The 18496-nt window shown below is 40.9% G+C and overlaps 1 protein-coding gene across 1 annotated transcript in view; it reads left to right on the forward strand.

Annotated features, from left to right (window-relative positions):
• The window catches only part of LOC129174399 (collagen alpha-1(XXI) chain-like), a 79975-nt gene that overhangs the window by 17403 nt on the left and 44076 nt on the right, over positions 1-18496 (forward strand). The window contains exons 14-16 of the mRNA XM_054766382.1: positions 309-353; positions 446-499; positions 1086-1130. Of these exons, the coding sequence (XP_054622357.1) occupies positions 309-353; positions 446-499; positions 1086-1130 (144 nt within the window). The remainder of the gene's footprint in view (positions 1-308; positions 354-445; positions 500-1085; positions 1131-18496) is intronic.

An 18496-nucleotide genomic window follows, 5' to 3' on the forward strand; every position in this document is an offset into this window, starting at 1 on the left:
CAAGTGAAACCATTCCTGGTTGGCACATGCATCTACCATAGAGCATAAATACTTGGGTCCTACATCATTCCATTAAACTAGAGCTGTCCTATCTAGTCTTTAAGCATGAACTGATGAAGACTGCTCGGATGAGAGGCGAAACATCTTCAAAGACAACCGGAACAGTCCAGTTTTGATAGATTGAGTGCCCTGAAAATAAAATGACGTAGATGGATGAGAATATTCACAGTAGTACTTTACCACATGCAAGTTTCAGAGTTTTGTATTATATTGATGTTCTTGAACGCTTTCCTCTATTTGTTCTGCAGGGTGAATATGGCTCATCAGGACCAAGAGGACTGCCTGGCATTAAGGTAAAACGTTGAATACGCAGATTTATTAGGCTAGGGTCCTGTTGCAGGTACGGATCCAGAAGTAACATCTATGAAACCTTTTTTCGAACCAGGGAGACAGGGGCGAGCCGGGCTTGCAAGGATTACCAGGCTCTCCAGGACCACAGGTAAGGCCTTATTGCAGTGGTTCTCAATTATGAATTATGGTTTCCCATTATTTTATGTCATGCCCCCCCCCCCCCCCCCCCAGGGGACAGGAATTTTAATTTATTTATCTGTACAAACCACTGTATAAGTTGCTGGCACCAGCATAATTTAAAGCATGAAATTTTATGACTTTAGTCCCTTCTGCCTTTCATGCCGCCCCACTATGAGAAACACTGCCTTATGGAAACGTCTATTATTATAAAATTATAATTATAATATTATTATTAATAAAATAACTATAACTATACAGCTTTACAATGTTTTTTTTTTTTTTTAAGTGCAACCGTAATAGTTTGACCACTGTGACTTACAGGTGGTCCTTGGTTTATCGCGTTTTGTGTTTCGACGTTTCACGGTTATAAATGCACTCCCGTAAATTCATTAAAAACGTAATTTTGGTCCGTAATTTACATCGTTACAGTTATTCGTTCACTTTTTGGATTTCACTATGTCACCCGAGTGGCAATGCACAAAAAAAAAAAAAAGGAAAGCCATCACCATGGAAGTGAAAATGAGCATATGTGAACTTAATGAACTTTCTTTCAGGGCGAGATGGGTGAGCCAGGACATCCCGGAGAAGCTGGTTCTAAGGTAGGAAGCGTCGAAACGGTTACGTGCCAACTATAAACACAAAGTAGATGTACTGACATGAAAAGCATTTTAAAATCACACTTGGGGTGGGCGACACTACAAATTTTGGTCTTGATCCAATGCCAAATAAATACAGAGCCAGTATTGCTGATACCGACATTTTTCTAGACCATTGAATGATCTTGTGATTTTGCATGGTGTAACCCTAAATGGAGCCGAAGAAAGCATTTTGATAAAGACAAGAAACACTATTGAAATCAACAAATAATAACAAAAAAACAGGAAGACTGTGTCCGTGTGGTGTGTCACTGCCACAGTGCATCTTCGGGAACAATTAAGTGAAGGTAAATGTATCCTTAAATGTTCGCTCAAAACTATAATTGTAAAACTATAAAAAACGTGGTTTGTGTTAATATTTTTGAGAGACAACCGCTGATGACATCATCGACATAACTTCTGGTTTCTGCTGCCATACTGTTTGCTAGCTAACAGGATGCTAACAAGGAAGGATGTTTTCTGATAAAAAAATATATATATTAAGAAAACTGATGGACTCAGACAGTGTTCTAATGGCGCAAAACCGGAGAATACACGCAAACCGAGCAAAATTGTGGTGTACATTTTTGACGTTAACCAAAAAAAAAAAACACGCCAACCGAGGTTCCACTGTATAGCATTTAGCTTGTTAGCTTCCGGCGCTATTGAAGGGAGAGCTGAATCTAATCCAATAATTACGACAGTCACTTTTAGAGCACGTCATGCAAGCAGGAGAGTTTGGAGGGGTAGGAGCGAGCCATGTGTTAAAAATAGACATTTTTATTACCGTTTCAATTACTCGCCGATTTTTGCCATTCACTGGTAGGCGTGGAACGGAACTCCTGTATTCCTGCAGCAGTAAAACTCCTAATGATGTATAGCCCTGGGTTACATACATTGTATGACACTGTCAGAAGTGATGCATGTAATTTAACATGCATCATTTTAATACCCCTGAATAGTTGTGAGGACAGTACTATGTGCCAGAAGTTTGACCCAAATATATGTAGTCAATCTGAATAGCTCACTCACTCAAAGGCACTACGGCTGCACGCAGTATGAGGAACTTGAAAAGAGCGAGTGACGAAATGGGCGCACGCTAAGACATCTGCAAGCACGCCCACTTGTTACATGTGTGTGCTGCTATTTTCAGCCTCCTCTGAACTCCTTTGAGTGTTGCACCACTCTGACTTGCAGGCGAGCCTACTCAGTAATTTGGGACTCTTCCTGCTATCATAATAAACTCCCCCCCCCCCTCGGAATCTGGAAGTGTTTTGCGCCAACTGGAGGGTAGTGTACAGAAGCCCTGAGTGGAAAGTAAAACAAAATCAATGTAAACAGGGAAAATAGAAAAGCCGTTGCGACTATTTAGCGGATGCCATCATGACAAAAAACTGTTAATGGCAACAAGTCATTTTTGGAGATTATCCGAGCAAACCTTGTTCGATGTTGCCAGTATGTTTCCCCACTTATTTCCAATGATTAAAAAGTAAATAGTAATCTAGGTGCTACTTTGTTAGAGCGGAGCAATTCAGCATTTGTGACCTCACATGCAATGTTATTTATTTATTTATGTCAGGGGCGTCAAACTCGTTTTCACCAGATATGGTTATCCTCAGAGGGCCACTTTTTTAAATTCTATTTTAGAATTTTGTTAATTATTATATTATTATTATATTATATTATTATTATAATATTGGCAACAAATACATTTAGCAAGAAAGATTGTCTTTTTGATTTAAAAAAATGTTGTTTTTGTTAGTAATATTAATTTTGTTTTTACTTTAATATACTTTTTAATTTATTGTAAATGTTTACGGTAAATGTTTCTTAAATGATTGTAAAAATATGTTTTAAATACTACATTTTTTAAAATATTATTGTAAAAAAATGTATATATTAAAATTTTTACTAATTTAAATACATTTATATTAAGTAAAAAAAAAATGTTAAATTACAGCATACATATAAAAATACAATATAAGTATAATTTTACAATAGTATAATAATGAAAAATAAAGCTTAAAAAAGTAAAGACAAAATGAATATTAAAATTAATATTAAAATTATAAAATATATGGAAATATTTTTTTAAATAATATTAAAATAAGTGTCCTTTGGACATGCATTATTTCAAGGCTTTCGTGGGCCAAATTTGAGTTTGACACCTGTGATTTATGTGCTTGTAATCTCCATAATTAGGACGTTTTTATATATACACGTATACCAATACGACTATAGAACCCGCAAGGCATGCTTGGAAGCCCACAGGCACACTTCCCCAACAGGTGGTTACCCAGCATACCTTGTGGGTTATGGAAGCTAATATTGTTTTGCATATATATTAATGTTTGTTTTGATCCCCGCATAGGCGGTGTGGTGCATTTGCATCGCGTGTTCCACACGTGTTACTTTTTGTGTTGCTTTTGGTTGCACCGTGAGTGTCGACGGGTTGATGACCCTCATGTCGGTTTGTGTCGCGTGAGGTGTAAATGTCAAGCAAAATGATGTTGTGTACAGTAATGCTTCGACACAGCAACATAGCCTGCTCTACACAAAGATGGCCTAGGCGATAAGAAGACTGCCAACGGGTTAATTTATTTTCGTGCACTGGTATGGTAAATGCAGATGGCGCGAGTTCAATTCCCACCCAGAGCCCCAACATCCAGCCATTGAAAATGTCCGGGAATGGTCCCAAGTGGGTTGCGTCAAGAAGGGCATCCGGTGTAAAAACTAAGCAAAATCAAACATGCGATTGACTCGCTGTGACAAAAAACCTGGGATGTCTTGGTCCCAATTGTACCGTGGCGATACCAGATTTGTGGACACATAATTAGAAATGACAACGACAGACACATGACAGCATTAGCGCACCCTGTTGCTGTGCCTGCTATCAACATGACAGTTTCGTGTCTGCTTATTGTGGCCACATAGCCTCAGACCAAGATGTAAACACCGGAGACCCTCGTTGCCTGGCAGTGCTACAACGTCTTATCAGAACGCTCCAAACCGAGACGAGTGTAGGCTAGTAGAATGAGCCGTGTAGCTATCGTGTGTTCAAAAAGGCAGCATATCATCGACGGTTACTGGAATCAGCAGAGCCTCACAAACACCAACAAACAGACAAAATGTCATTCTGTAGCAATTCCAGGGAACATTAAACATCCTAATGGCTTACTGGAATCTGTCTGCTTTTAGCCGATCACCGGGATAGCATCGGTAATTGCCTCTGGAGTGTAATTTGGTAATGATGTCTGGATTGTCTTCAGACCAAAGGCATGTACTGTACTTAAGGTTTGAAGAAGAAAGATACAGTAGTTATTAGGGGTGTAACGACAGGCCTTAATCACGGTTCGGTACGCACCTCGGTTTAAAAATGACTACACTACTTGTTTACCGAGTAAACATGGCGTGAGGTACATTTTCTGTCCTTTATTCGTGTGGGAAATTGGTACACTTCTGTAACTGAAAGTTCTGTATCAAAAAACTGTATCACCCCTCGTATTTATCCAGTCAATATTCTGTCAGTCTATTTCTGCAATTATCTATCACTAGTTATTCATGTTGTGATGCTGAACCAGCTGAACAAACCACCGTTGTTTTTACTTATTTGAACTATTTGAGGCACACAAGAATTTGGGTGTATTTTGGATTCGCAAATTATGTTGACACTAGTCTAAGTTTGAATCCATTGATGATTGTTGATGATCATCTTCTGACTGTGCTTGCTTAACTGAAAGGTTTGACTGCCGGGTTGTTGTGTGACTTTAGATGCATAGTTGTTTAAATTCCATATTTAACTCTGTCAACGCCAAGGACGTCTACTGACGTCTTTTAAAAAAGTAACGTTGACTGCCGAAGACGTCTATTGACGTCTTTTGCTTTTTTTTGCGGGAGCTACAGATACAAAAGTCTTATTCATCTTGTAGGCAATGTATTTCTGTCCCAGTAGGGGGCAACAGTTCTCTTTTCCTCCAACTGGCAGCGACAGATTGTCTATGAAGAAGACGGATTGTTGGTTGAGAGAGGAAAATGGCAAAACGCATGCAGAAATTGAGTGGAGACAAAAAAATACAAGCAGCTAACACTGTCACAGAGCTTGTCTGGCGGTGGATCTGCCTTTAGTAGTGACGTTGTAGGTGACGTAGGCAAAAATGGAGTTGACAATGGCAGCCGAAGCAACAAGCTAGTAGTTAGCATTGCTGAGCCATGTGGCTCGATACCGGAGCCTGACACCGGAAGCAGTTTAGAATCGGGTGACTCAGAACCCGACCCTGATTCTTCTGCCGAGTGGATCGGTCAGCAGCAGGGATTCATCCCCACATCCAGCATACCCCACCGTCACTCTGCTTGAATTTGCTTCTCTGCAGATAAGCTCGTTTTCACCGTTTTTTGGTCAAAATCAGGTGTTTTTGCTAAAACTACCCTATGTTCTACCGCCAATATCTAAAGACCCAAAAAGGCTAGAAACAAACTTTTTTTCCTGATGAAAGAAGAGAGTCTAACCTTTCTTGAGATAGTTTCAATGTTTATGTAGTCCTAAAACTCAATATTCTGTGGGTCTTGAAAGTTCAGCAAAAATGCTCTCTGCTCTGAACATAGCTGGAAGTCAATGGGTTAATGGCGTTTAGGACATTTGACATTGGAGGTTCCCATGTATATTTTCTTCCACGTTCAGTCCCTATGGGTGACAATACTTTTACCCATAATTGTAAGTGCAAAATTGGTAATATTCCAAATCGACCCCGTTGTTTGGTAACCTAGTACATGTTAAAAACGAAGTTAACAAACTATCAGTTATAGGATTATAGGATAGGATTAAATGAGCTCTGCTTCTTTCTACTCCTTCCTACTTCTTTTTCGGACATGTTGAATAGTGCAAGTGTAAACATGTGATGTACGTCAATGTAACTTTGTGGAGTATGTTCCAAATAAACCAAACTATTACCAGTACATATCTGTACGTGTTGAGTTCTCCACAACGCAACCAGATAAAGCTCTCAATATGGCATAGCTGGGAATACCCTACACCGGCCAAATAACGCTGGAAAGTGGGTTAAATCCCAGTGCCACAAGTTAAGATACAATTATCGGGAGTTAAATGCCCTGTGAAAGTTTTATAAGAACACCCAGGAGTCAGCCGTGCAGGATCAAACTATCAGTCAGTGTGGTCATTGCCTGAGGAAACATCTTCTGTCAACTGTAAAACATTTGTTACCCCCATCCGTGACGGCTCCATTTGGCGTTAATGTGGCCTGAACTTGAATATACCATACAAGGAGCTAAACATGGTCTTTAATCATGCATGCATTTCTCTATCCTCTCACATTCATCAATCTTCAAACACTGGAATGTGGAACACCAAAGTAAAGCAACATGATAAGCTTCATGCCAGCTTTATGACTGTTATTATAGTTTTCCACGCTCCAAATGTTAACAGAGAAATCCCAACTCAGCCATTCCCCCTCCTTTAATTACTGCTAATACAATTTCTAGCAAGGCATCGGATCACAAGGCGGTCGTCTCTTCCTATAATAAAGAGAAGTGTTGAAACCGGAAAAAATAAGAAAGAAGGGGGACCCCAGAAGTTATGTTGGTTAAATTTGCAGCACACATCCACAAATAAAAGAGGAGTTAAGTATCTATCTATCTACCAAGTGTACTTCCGTTTCCGGGTCACGGGGTTGTTGTAGCCACTTAGCTATTGCTAAAGAATTGTTGCTTGTTGTTGAGTTGAGTGGAGAGTAAGCTGATTGGTGCCAACTACCTCAACTCCTGTCTCGTTATGAATCGCATCTCCACATTTGGTGAGCCTCGACGTGAGTAAAAATGTCGACAGACAACAGACACAACGAGACCGTGCCGGCGCACGAGTTAGCTAAAGTCGGTGCCGTCTGCCGCACACCCACGCCCAGGGTTTCAACATATCAAGCTCAATTCCGACTGTGAGGAATAACGCAAGACATGACGAAGTACACTATGTACAGTAGCTGGATGCCTCAATGACGGCAAGTACGGGAGCCCATAGGCCTATATATACACAGCAGTTTTTTATTATCGGTTTTCATTATGGGGAAAAACCCGATACCGACATCAACCATTTTTATGACAATAGCGGGCAGATACCGATATTATCGGACATCCCTAATAATAAGTAAAAGTGTCTAAAAGAGTGATGACTTCTGCTTAGGGCCAGAAAAAAAACAACATTTAGAAAATGGAGCAGCGGTCCAGGAAGATGCCGGGGAAAAGTAACGAACAAAAAACAACCCGTGTCACTGGGTTAAAAGGACCAGAAGCGCAAAAGACATGGACTAAATACCAAGCATGGAAGCTAGTGACAAGCAAAAGAGTTGCAACAAAGTTGTGGCACAAACAGGAGAATTTAAGAATGGTGATGATTGCCAATTGCGTCAAGCTGCTGCTCTGCTTCACCCTCAGGTATCAGTTAAGTCAAGCTGGCTGAAACAGAGCAGAGAACAGGGAACGCCAGAGGGAGACAAAATGTAGGAAAAATAAAACTAGAAAAAACATGTAAGCTTATAAATTAATTTGTATTTGATTTAGGTAAATAAGTCAATGAAAGCATTATGACCCCTGCAGACCGGTTATATGCCAAGGAAGCACACAAATGAGTCCTATCCCTTTCGGAAAGTACTCCTAACCTCAACCCGTTGTGGATGAAAGACACCTGTCACAGAAACAATCTCTTTCATTCTATTAGTAAGACCAAAGGGCTGACTTCAGGGATAGGTGACCTGCTCGATCGAGACTGAATGGGATCAAAGACCATCAGTGACAGACTCCATGAAAGATTTCACCTTGTGAGGTGAGGGAGCAGCCCGGAATTACGATTGAGGAAGCTGGTTGATGATGCCAAGGGAGTTGGGAGCACAGCCAGCAAGAAAAGCATTAGTAACACACTTTGCTGCAATGAATTGTGATACAGGCCCATCTAAACGTTTGGGAGAATGTGACCTGGTCACATGAGACCAAAATTGCGCTCTTTAGCTGTTTGGAGGCAGAAAAATGCTAAATCGAGCCCAACAGCACCATCCCTACTGTCAAACATGGAAGTGGAAACATTACACTTACTGACATGAGTGTCCTGCAAATTCTGAAGCGTGATCATTTTCACATCCCACATAATAAACCCCTCTAATTGCAGGATTGGGGTTGGAAGTGGAACTCATTAGACCGGTTCCCAAAGGACACGGACAAACAAGAGAGGGAATATGCTCCAAATATAGATATGCTCCAAATACATTAGAGAGAGAGCAAACAGAGGCCCAGCATTCCCCAGATGAACATGAGACAATAGATATAACACTTATCTGTACCCCCCACACACTTTAATTAGTGGCGCAATTAATTACAGAGAATGGAGGCACGGTTGGAGATACCCTCGAGGCATCCTCTGACACATGCTGACCTTGCAGCTTTAAATACACCCGAAGGATATGCTATTATTAATAGTAGGGCGCTGAAAGGCTGGCTAGAGTGAGGTGATATAAATTCAAGTTGAGTAAAAATGTAATTAAGTAGAAATATTTATAGACAGAGGGAGCAGAGCGGAGCATGTGGTTACCACGACGGACTCACAGCCAGGTGGTTCCGGCTTCGATTCTCTGCTTACACTTCTTTGTGAGGAGTTTGCATGTTCTCCTGCATTGGTTTTACTGTGGGCGCTCCAGTTTCCTCTCACAGTCTAAAAAACATGCATACTCAGTCAAAGACGCAATATTCAGGGGTGTCTGAAGTTGTTTTGTTGTCGTTTTTTTATAGGCCTCGTCAAATGTATAAATAAAATTAAACGAACAAAAAAACATAAAAAACTGAAAAAAAGAGCAAAAAGTTGTAATGTAGCCAGTACAAATTGATACTAGTAACAATAATAATAATACGCTTTGTCACAGATAACACAAGTATGACATGTATTCTTTTTTTCTCTTTTATTTGCAGCAGCAGCTCGTTTTTCATTGTCCTGTGAATGAAAAATGAATTACACCAAAAAACCCCTGTAAAAATGAGAAAAAATTGCAAAAAAGTTATAAAGTAAAGAGAAAAAGTAGAAATTGTGATACTAAAAAGACGTTTTGTTAATAAACATCACCTATTTTTTTTTTTTTTTTTTAACTAGTAGCATGGAGAACTGCATCTTAATGGAAAACTGCAGTTTTGAAAAAAAATTTTCCTCAATCAATCCCTATGTGAGACAAGAACACGTCTTTCCCTTTCTGTGCGTTCTAGATAGGCCGCATTGTGCTGGAAGTTTTTCACTCACAATGCACGTTATGGGGATTCAGCTTTCCGCATATACCTGTAAAGCCCTCTAAAATAAACATCAAAAAATCTCCGACAACGTTTTATAAACATGCTGTAACCATGTAGTAACAGGTGCATTTAACAGTCTTTTGGTAATTTTAAGCATTTCTGGAACTTCTTTCCTGGGTGCGTTGATTTCAGAGTGCATAGCAACTCACGCTACTTCCATCAACAACAACATAAAGTGGCAGATTACCCTCAGAACCAAGAGAGTCACGACCGGCATGACTTGGGGGTGTAAATGTGGAGCTTGCCAAGCCATGCCGACAAAAAGTGAGTGTTTCTGCTGCACTGAGTGGCACACAGTGTTACCATCAATGGAAAGACTTCATGCAGGACACTGCTCCAAGAGACTGCATCACAACAAACAAAGAATTGTCAGCAAACCCTGCAGTGATAGAAACTTTTTTTCCACTACCCAAAATCAACTTGAAAAGACGCCCCAGGTCAGCTGGACCAGACGGACACTGTCCATCGAGTAAGTCATTCTGATACATGGAGCACATAGTGCTTGATATCACAGCTATATACACAGTCAATCTAGCCGTGTCACTTTGCCAGAAAAGTATTTCCTCTGTGTTAGCTCCTACAATAAATAGCTTGCTTAAAAGCATGTAAATGTTTTTTTTCAGAGTGCTTTAAAGGTAAAATAGGTGAATCCTTATCATGTGCATTGTTAGTGAAAAACTGCCAGTGCAAGAGCCTATCAAGAATGCACAGAAAAGGGACGGACGGGTGTTCTTGTCTCAATAAGGGTTTGTTTATGACCCAAAATTCCCCATAAAGTGCCGTTTTTCTTTAAGTTTCCTGATCTGATTCCAAATTGAATGGGTTCCTCCTTTGTCCATGCATCACTCCTCTACAAAGTTATGACTATCAGTTTTGTCGGTCTCCAGTCAGATTTATTCAGTGCAGGTTGAGCTTATACGTGCTAAAAACGTCTCTCCAGCTGTAGCAATATACAGATGGGTATTTATACGCAAAGAGCATATAGTAAGGTATCTTCACACCTGTCAATTTGCCCTTATTCTACACACATATGTCAGTCATTGGGTTGTGTTGGACTTTTGACGTTATAATTATGAGGTCTGCTGCTCCATGTGCACTGTAGAACAGGGTGTCCAAACTTTCGTAGGCTCTCCCTTCTGTGGAGAGTTAATTCAGTTAAGTTAATGCCTTTCTGCCAACGTTCACAGCTTTTCAGTTCAATATGCTGCGTGGAATTGTATGCCTTGCTCTCTGTAGAAAGCTTTTTACCTATGCGTGGTGTCAAAAAGTTGTGCACTTAGACAATGAACAAGGCCTGGTGATGGCTCGAGGCCAGTCCAAACCCAAGAAGTGGAGAAATAATGTCAATTGATTTTTTTTTTTTGCCTACACATGTAACCCAATTTGAACGACAAGTTAATTTTTCGACCCGAGTCCAGTTGAGTAAATAGATCGGTATATGTTTCAATGTTGATTTAATGTCTGAATAAGCATCTTACTATGTTCACTTGGAAATGTAAATTGTTTTCCGGTTTTCTGACGGTTTGTGTGAATTGGCAAATGCAGCAATGGTGCATTTTGAGAGACATGGACGTAGGAGGGCTGCCGCAGTGCTGTGACAACATTTTCCATTCACTTATTACGAATTATTTTGAATTTTCTGACTCAAGAGTTAGAACACAGTGTTCCCTAAAGGTGTTTTTGACCTTGCGGACACAGAAAATGCATATTAGGTGGCGTAGCATGATGTGACGCAGCCACACAGATGCGCACTTTCAATTCACGTTGAAGTATAACCAAATCGTCAGGTTATTTCCATCCATCCATCCATCCATCCATCTTCTACAGCGGGTCGCAGGGGCAGTTCCCAGGCCAGTTGACAGACATAGTCTCTGCAACATGTCCTGGGTTGTCCCCGGGGCCTCCTACCGGTCGGACGGTCCTGAACACCTCTCCAGGGACGCGTCCGGGAGGCATCCTGACCAGTTGCCCAAGCCACCTCATGTGGCTTCTCTCAATGCGGAGGATCGTCAGATCGTCAGGTTATTTCTCATTTGTTAAATGAGAAGAAGTCAAAAGTAAACACCGTCTTTTTATTGGTGGAAAAAGGGTTTGCCTTTAATCAATCAAAGCATGAACAGCTGCTTGGTTGCAGGGCGGGGGGACAGTGCCATCAAGTGGCCAACTGATGCAGATCATGGCTTTGAAAAGGCCTGAGTTTTCTCTCTGGATTATTATGTATTTTATATTTGCATTGTAAATTATGCAAAGGGTTCATTGCAGCATGTGTTTTATGGTGTTTCTGTATTTTTAGCTTTGGATCATTTCTGTGTTTGGAGCATTTGGACGTCGCTGCGCGTTCGCCCATGTCGGCCATCACAGGGTTCTTATGGGTCGAAGTTTCCCTGGACCAGAGCTGTGCCATAAACAAGAACTCATATGAGTAACGCATAAGAGAACTAAATTCAACAACGTGTTTCACATGTTCACTGCCAGTGTAGCACGCTGGAACAAATCAACTTGCAACAGTGTAATTACACACTGGCGCTGTTCAACAAACAACATAAAAGTACAGAAAGGTCTGAGCGCAAAACCAAGCTGTACAATCTGGTGACTTGGGGCTGGTTGAAACTTTAATTACATGCTGTGTTGCGGTGCGGCATGTGTTTTGTTTGTCGTGTCGCAGACCACAGGCCTCCGCACAAACCCGGTGTGCAATACTCCGCTACAGAAGATTAATGAATACTCTGCAGTTCATAATTACCATTTTAGCACCAGGCACAAAGGAAAGGAAGAATAATTAATAACAGCAACTCAGTCGAGTGCAGACCTCTGCAAACGTGGAAAAATCCGGAATATTGTCAGCCTATTATCTCAACAAGTACCAGGCAACAGAAAATCTTTATACACAGACAGTAATTCACCCAAATCTCACCCCAGTCGACTGGGATAGGCTCCTCCTCACCCGCGACCCCATAAGGACAGGCGAATGGGTGGATGGTTCAATCCAACGTACATTTGTCGAGTTATTTTTCAAACAGGATATATAGTAGATCTCCCATGTTAAGGGACCACCAGCGAATGGCGGAAAAGTACGAAAAATTGTTGCACCGGTCAAAATGTCTATTTTTGACACACAGCTCGCTTCTCCCCCTCCAAACCCTACCGCTAGCTTGACGCTGATGATTTCAGATGAATGAATGAATGTATAGGTACTGAAAGTGGTAGTGTGGTTGACTGAAAAAGATACAACGGAGTGGCCGCCCCGGGTAAGAGGGACATCCTGTCACCTCTTGGCCCTTTCCAAACGGCCTGACTCCTTTTTGCTTACCAGGGCAGTTATGCGTTCTTTGATATCCCCATTTGGCTTGATGTTACCATGGCAACCCATTCTGTACTGGTTGGTCCTGGTCCGCTCATAAATACCTCTTAACATCCTAGCGTGACGATGACTGCCTATATTATTAAAAAAATATGCATTTATATAGCAACTGTTACCTATTTTTTTCAAGCGTAAAAATGGCAAAATGAGCTAAAATACACATATTAGGGAGACACATTCAAAGACTCCGGCCACTAGGTGTCAGTAATGTCACTGTAATGTTTGGTGAGACACCATCACCAGACTTGATCGCCGGAACAAGTTTTTATTGCAGGTTTGAATGACCTCACAGCAGGCACAATAATCCTTCATAAAAACACGGGTTACTGAAACTCAACTCTGAACTCCTGACGTCACTTCCTGTCTGTCCCTCAGTCAGGCCCTCGACGGGAACACATGTATAGTACCATAAGTCTTTTTTATGTCCTAATTGGCTTATTTACCCTTAATACGTCTACTATATCCGGTAATATGAGCGTAAAGGTGACCATAGGGGTGTTAGTTGATGTCTAGAGGGCTCTAATAATGTCACAAACCCTATTTTGCCAGTCGTAAACAGGTTTTCTATGCTAAAAAACGACTAAAATATTCAATTTATACGTAAGGAATCCTATTTCACGGAAATGTACTAACTTGCAACCAATTTATACTGTATTTTCATTTTATGAAGTGTATTTGGGCAAGTGTGTTTGTAGTTTTCTAATTTATTCCTTCAGCACTCATCACTAATGAGGGATAATTCACCTTGCTGTCAGCTTTGAGGCTGGATTAACTGTCAAAGCTCGTGCTTTGGTAGCCAAACAAAGGTTTCCGTCTCAGTAGCAGCTATGGTGCGTTCCAGGAAATCTCAACTTCACAAAAAAAAATATCAGTGAAGCATAAAGACATAAAAAAAATAATAATAATAATACAAAAAAATTGCACAAATTGAAAATACACGCCAGATTGTTCACCATAAAAACGTTTGAGTACATTTTAATGAGTCTGGTGTTCATTTTCATTTGGCTTTCAAATGCTGCAAGCTGCATCTCTATGTTTACGTACAAAGTAACCACTCTTGTATTTCCTCAGGATGTGTGTGACGAGTCCTTCTAATTTTAGCTTCTTTTTAGCAGTGTTGACAGGATTACGTGACAAAATCTAGATAATCACAAATTATTCAGCAAGCACGCGGGATCTTGTAAAGCGCTGACACATGTGTCATGTCCTCAGGGAAGATCCTGACGCTGTTGGAGCTTAAGGAGCCCCGTTGAGTATATACACTTGGGGTCGGAATTTCTGGTGACCTCATTACGACTCCGACGGCTGCGATTTGATTTGCAAGCTAACATTTTGTGATATACTGTATTTACGTACATTAACCCCACCGTTGGACTCATGCAGTGTATTGATAACACGACAAGACGCGCGCCATATTGTACGCTTAGCAAAAAATGTACACAAACCGAGGCAAAATTTTGGTGTAAATTTTCTATGTTAACTGAAAAACATGCTCACCCAGGTGTACGCTAACCAAGGTTTTACTGTATATGTGTCACAGTTAAGGTTCGAGTTAATGTTTTGGGTTAGGGCTTAAAATAAACATATGTAGTAATAGTGTATAGCTAGTCTATGGCTGTACGGTGGCCAAGTGGCTAGCATGCTGGCCACACAGTCAGGAGATCTGGAAGTTCTGGGTTCGAATCTCAGTTGAGCATCCCCGTGTGTGCACTGTTGCAAACTCCTCAGTAAAAAAAAGGAGCTAGTGGCTGCCCTAGAAGTTGCTAGATGATGCCTTTGGCTAATTTGCATATTATTTGCATATGATGTTGTAACAGATACTGTAGGAAAAAAAGCAGAACCTTGTAGGGGAGACAAAAAAGTGAGTAAAAACACCTTAATTACTTTTAGAACTACCAATAAACTTGATTCTTAGTTTGTTAATTTAAAACTGGCCATCACTTCATCAAAATAAAATTATTTTAATGTTTGATCTATGCTAGCGCCTCTCAAAGTAATAATTACATCCGGACTCGCCTCCAGCCTCCACCTCTTATCTTGTAGGTAAGACTACTTGTTGTTTGATGCGTGGATCTCCACTATGCTCTCAGTGTACAGCAGAAGCGCGCAGACGGCTGGTGACTGCTTTGGGGCACCCGCTGCTGCTCAGAGAGAACACAAACCGCAGATCAATCCGTGCTTTCACTTTTAAGTCCCCAAATACCAGAAAACACTCCAATGACGCCAGAAGAATTTGTCGCTGGTCGGTTTTCAGAAAATAGATCGCCAAAAGGGTTTGGAATTTCAGCAGATTAGCGCCAAAAATGAATGTGAGTGTAATGTGAATGTAATTTAAAAAATGCATTCTACATGTAGAGCAAGTGTAAAACTGCTTACCAAGCAAAATTGATGTCAAGCCAGTGTTTTGTGGGTATGACAAACAAGGAGTTTTTATGTGGACACATAAAGATTTGAAGGACAGAGTAATTAGGACATTCCTTTTTGCTTTTAAAGCCAAATAAACTCACAACCCACATTTACACAAACCCACATTCACAACTTGTATAGTTTAAATCCACACTTTCTCCTGGAACCATCAACACCAGATTTGCCGTTCTTATAATCAAAGTTTGTAATGCCGTTCCAATGATGATTCCTCTCGGAACGTTATCATACCGAGAGCAGCCCTGCCCAAAAATGAAAGCACAGTCTATGGAACCAGATTCATAACGTCGCTTCAGATAAGAAAAGTACCAAGCTGGGGGCACTTAAGTTAGCATAAGGCAAAATAAAAGTTTACATTAAGTTGGATAAGAATAAGGGTAGGCTTTTAAAAGTCACTCCAGGGAAACGTGGAAGTTTCAGGAGGTTTCTCCCAAGTGGAAAATGACTTTTTTGAGAACTCGAACCAGAAAGCCAAATCCCCCTCCACTTGCAGATGTGTTCTTTTCCCCCCCAATCTTCCTCTTTGATGTTTGAGTTTGAATAAGCAGAGTTTTGTGAATGGGAAACCTTTCTCTGCCCTTACCTAAGTCTTGCTGAGAAGTATTCAGCCGATACAGATACAGACACCTGAAAACTATCCAGTAACTACAATTTGATGTGGAGCACCTGGCAGTAAGCAGTCCTATGACAGATCGTTGAGTTCTCACCCGGATTTAAGGTTGAACCAATGACCTTTTCAGCCGGAGATACCCTGTGCTTGTTTCACATAAATTGGCGTTCCTCTTGCAAGACAACCTAAACGGCTGCTTGGGGCCTCGCCAAACACTGACATCATTAGCCGTCAGCAGTTGAGTCCAGGCAGTTTTTCAAGTTTAAAGACACCTAGCTGACAAGCAGCGCAACTCTAACCCAAATTCGGACATCCTTTACATTTTAATCAGAGTTACTATGATGCTGTGACCCGTTTGCTCGACGGGGTGGCTGATGCACCTCCGTGGCTCTTGCGTTGTGTTTTTTTTTTTTGATGTGATGAATGGAGATGACCACGAACCAGGGAGCGACTGTGGTGCTGACACACGACTTCTTTACTTACACCTTCACATAAAGGAAATCAAGCACAAGCTTTAAGTGCACTCACAACAAGCTAGTCACCACCCTAGTATACTGTATATACCAGTATATATACCAGTATGACAACATAACAGTCTGACTCATGGCGTCATCTTTCAAAGAACACTTTAATAACAGCGCTAAATTAATCACACAGCAACTTAATTCTCAAAGTATACGTATACAAATATACAAACATGCCCCAATATGACTTTAAACTAAAAAAACCCGCAACATTTTCAAGTTTTCCCATCAATTTGGGTGCTGCAATGACGTCAGATTCCCTCTGTTTGCTTTGGGCTCTTGGTCCTCTGGTTCCCTATGGTGGACAGAAGCAGCATTGCAGCGCCATTTTCTACGCTTTCAATGCTCCCCTCCAATGAAATGGTTTTCTCAAACAAAATGTATTATGTTGGGTTTTCTTTCATATAAAACTCGTACTGATACATGTTTTTATATTTCTTAGGTGTAACGTTTGAGTGTTAGTTGCTGTGTGATGAGTTTATGAGTTACTGGTATATTGAGTAATGACCTCCTGCCATTTCCAATGGGTTGACAAGGTCGTTGTGAGTTTATTCATCGCTCATGATTGTCTCCTGCCAAATAAAGAAGTGATTGGTCCAGAGAAACAATCGTAAAAAGAAACAAGAAAAATACTAAAAGCAAGAAACAACACTGGTTCTGGTTTGCACGCAGGGTTTAATACGTCCACCTTGCCTTGTTGCTCCGCCCCCAGCCTTGTTGCTCCACCAACAGCCACTAGACAAACCGCCAGCCAAACTAAGCATAAACAGGAAAGGCTGGTGGAAATACAATAATAATCCCAAACTCTCACCCCTCACTATGTTTGCGCAAAGTGGATGTCAAGGACGCACAAATAATTTTATGAAAGTTGCGTGTCTACATGTCCCTGTGTCTCTTTCTTTACAGAAGACTTACACATAGCTTCTATTTCATTGGACAAACCACAACAAACACCATATCACCGAGACCCTGCCAGTACAAGATAAATGCATGTTTTTTGTTTTTTTTGAGCAGAAATGCTGACATGCATCTCATATTTCAAGCATCAGCGATAAGATCTGACGACAAATTCTGCCTCCGCTTCCTCTTTGTCTTGAGATAGTTGAAGGGTAAGGAAGATAGAAGGTTATTGAAGCAAAGCCCCCATATCAAACACCCGCTGTAATATAGATTTTAACCTCAAGGGTAAGACTTATTATTTATATACAGTACAAAGGCTGAAATGAATGCATGAATCCTTAAGAACTCCCTGCTGTTTCTGATCAAGTAAAATGATAGGGGAGATACCACAGACCAAGTGGAACACATCTCTGAAGTTCTTTCTAAAGTACTGCTAATTAGTGACAAAGACGACCCAGATGCTGGGAAGTCCATACGCACAATTCCTCAACAGGATGTTACCTTGTGGGTTATAAATGGTAGTGTTGTTTTGTACGTATATTAGTGTATACGCATTTATTTCAATACCCGCAGTGGTGCAGTTTCATTGCGTGTTCCACATGAGTGACTTTTGGTTGGTGTTGTTATTTTTGGTTGCACCACGAGTGAGGTTGGCGTTTGGTTTGATGACGTTCTGTTGGTTTGCGTTGTCCTCTTGGTGACACATTTTCTCAAAAGTGATGTTGAGAAAATGGCTAGGGAAAATAGCTAGAGGCAACTCTAGCTAGTTTTTCCTGACGTTGTTGAAGACTTTTCTGGTATTTGGGGTGCAGTTTGTGTGTTCACTGAGCGGCAAGGGGTGCTGCTGAGAGGTGCGCCCCAAAGCAGTCACAGGCCGTCAGTGCACAGTCAGCTTCCGCTGCACACTGAGAGCATAGTGGAGCTTTACGCATCCACGAATCAGGCAATCTTCCTTAAATTACTACTCATTACACTCAAGCCTCATTGGAGTCACTTTCTGGTCAGTTTGTCGGAACGTGATGGAAGAATGTTGTGTGATAAATGAAACAAGTCGTTCTAACTGCAAGATGGAAGGTGGTGGTAGGTGCTGGCTACATATATTATTAAAATTACTTTATCTTGATGAAGTGATAGCTAGTTTTAAATGAACAAACCAAGAATCAAGTTTATTTGTAGT

This window comes from Dunckerocampus dactyliophorus, chromosome 21 (genome assembly GCF_027744805.1).
Source record: "Dunckerocampus dactyliophorus isolate RoL2022-P2 chromosome 21, RoL_Ddac_1.1, whole genome shotgun sequence".
NCBI classification, from domain to species: Eukaryota; Metazoa; Chordata; class Actinopteri; order Syngnathiformes; family Syngnathidae; genus Dunckerocampus; species Dunckerocampus dactyliophorus.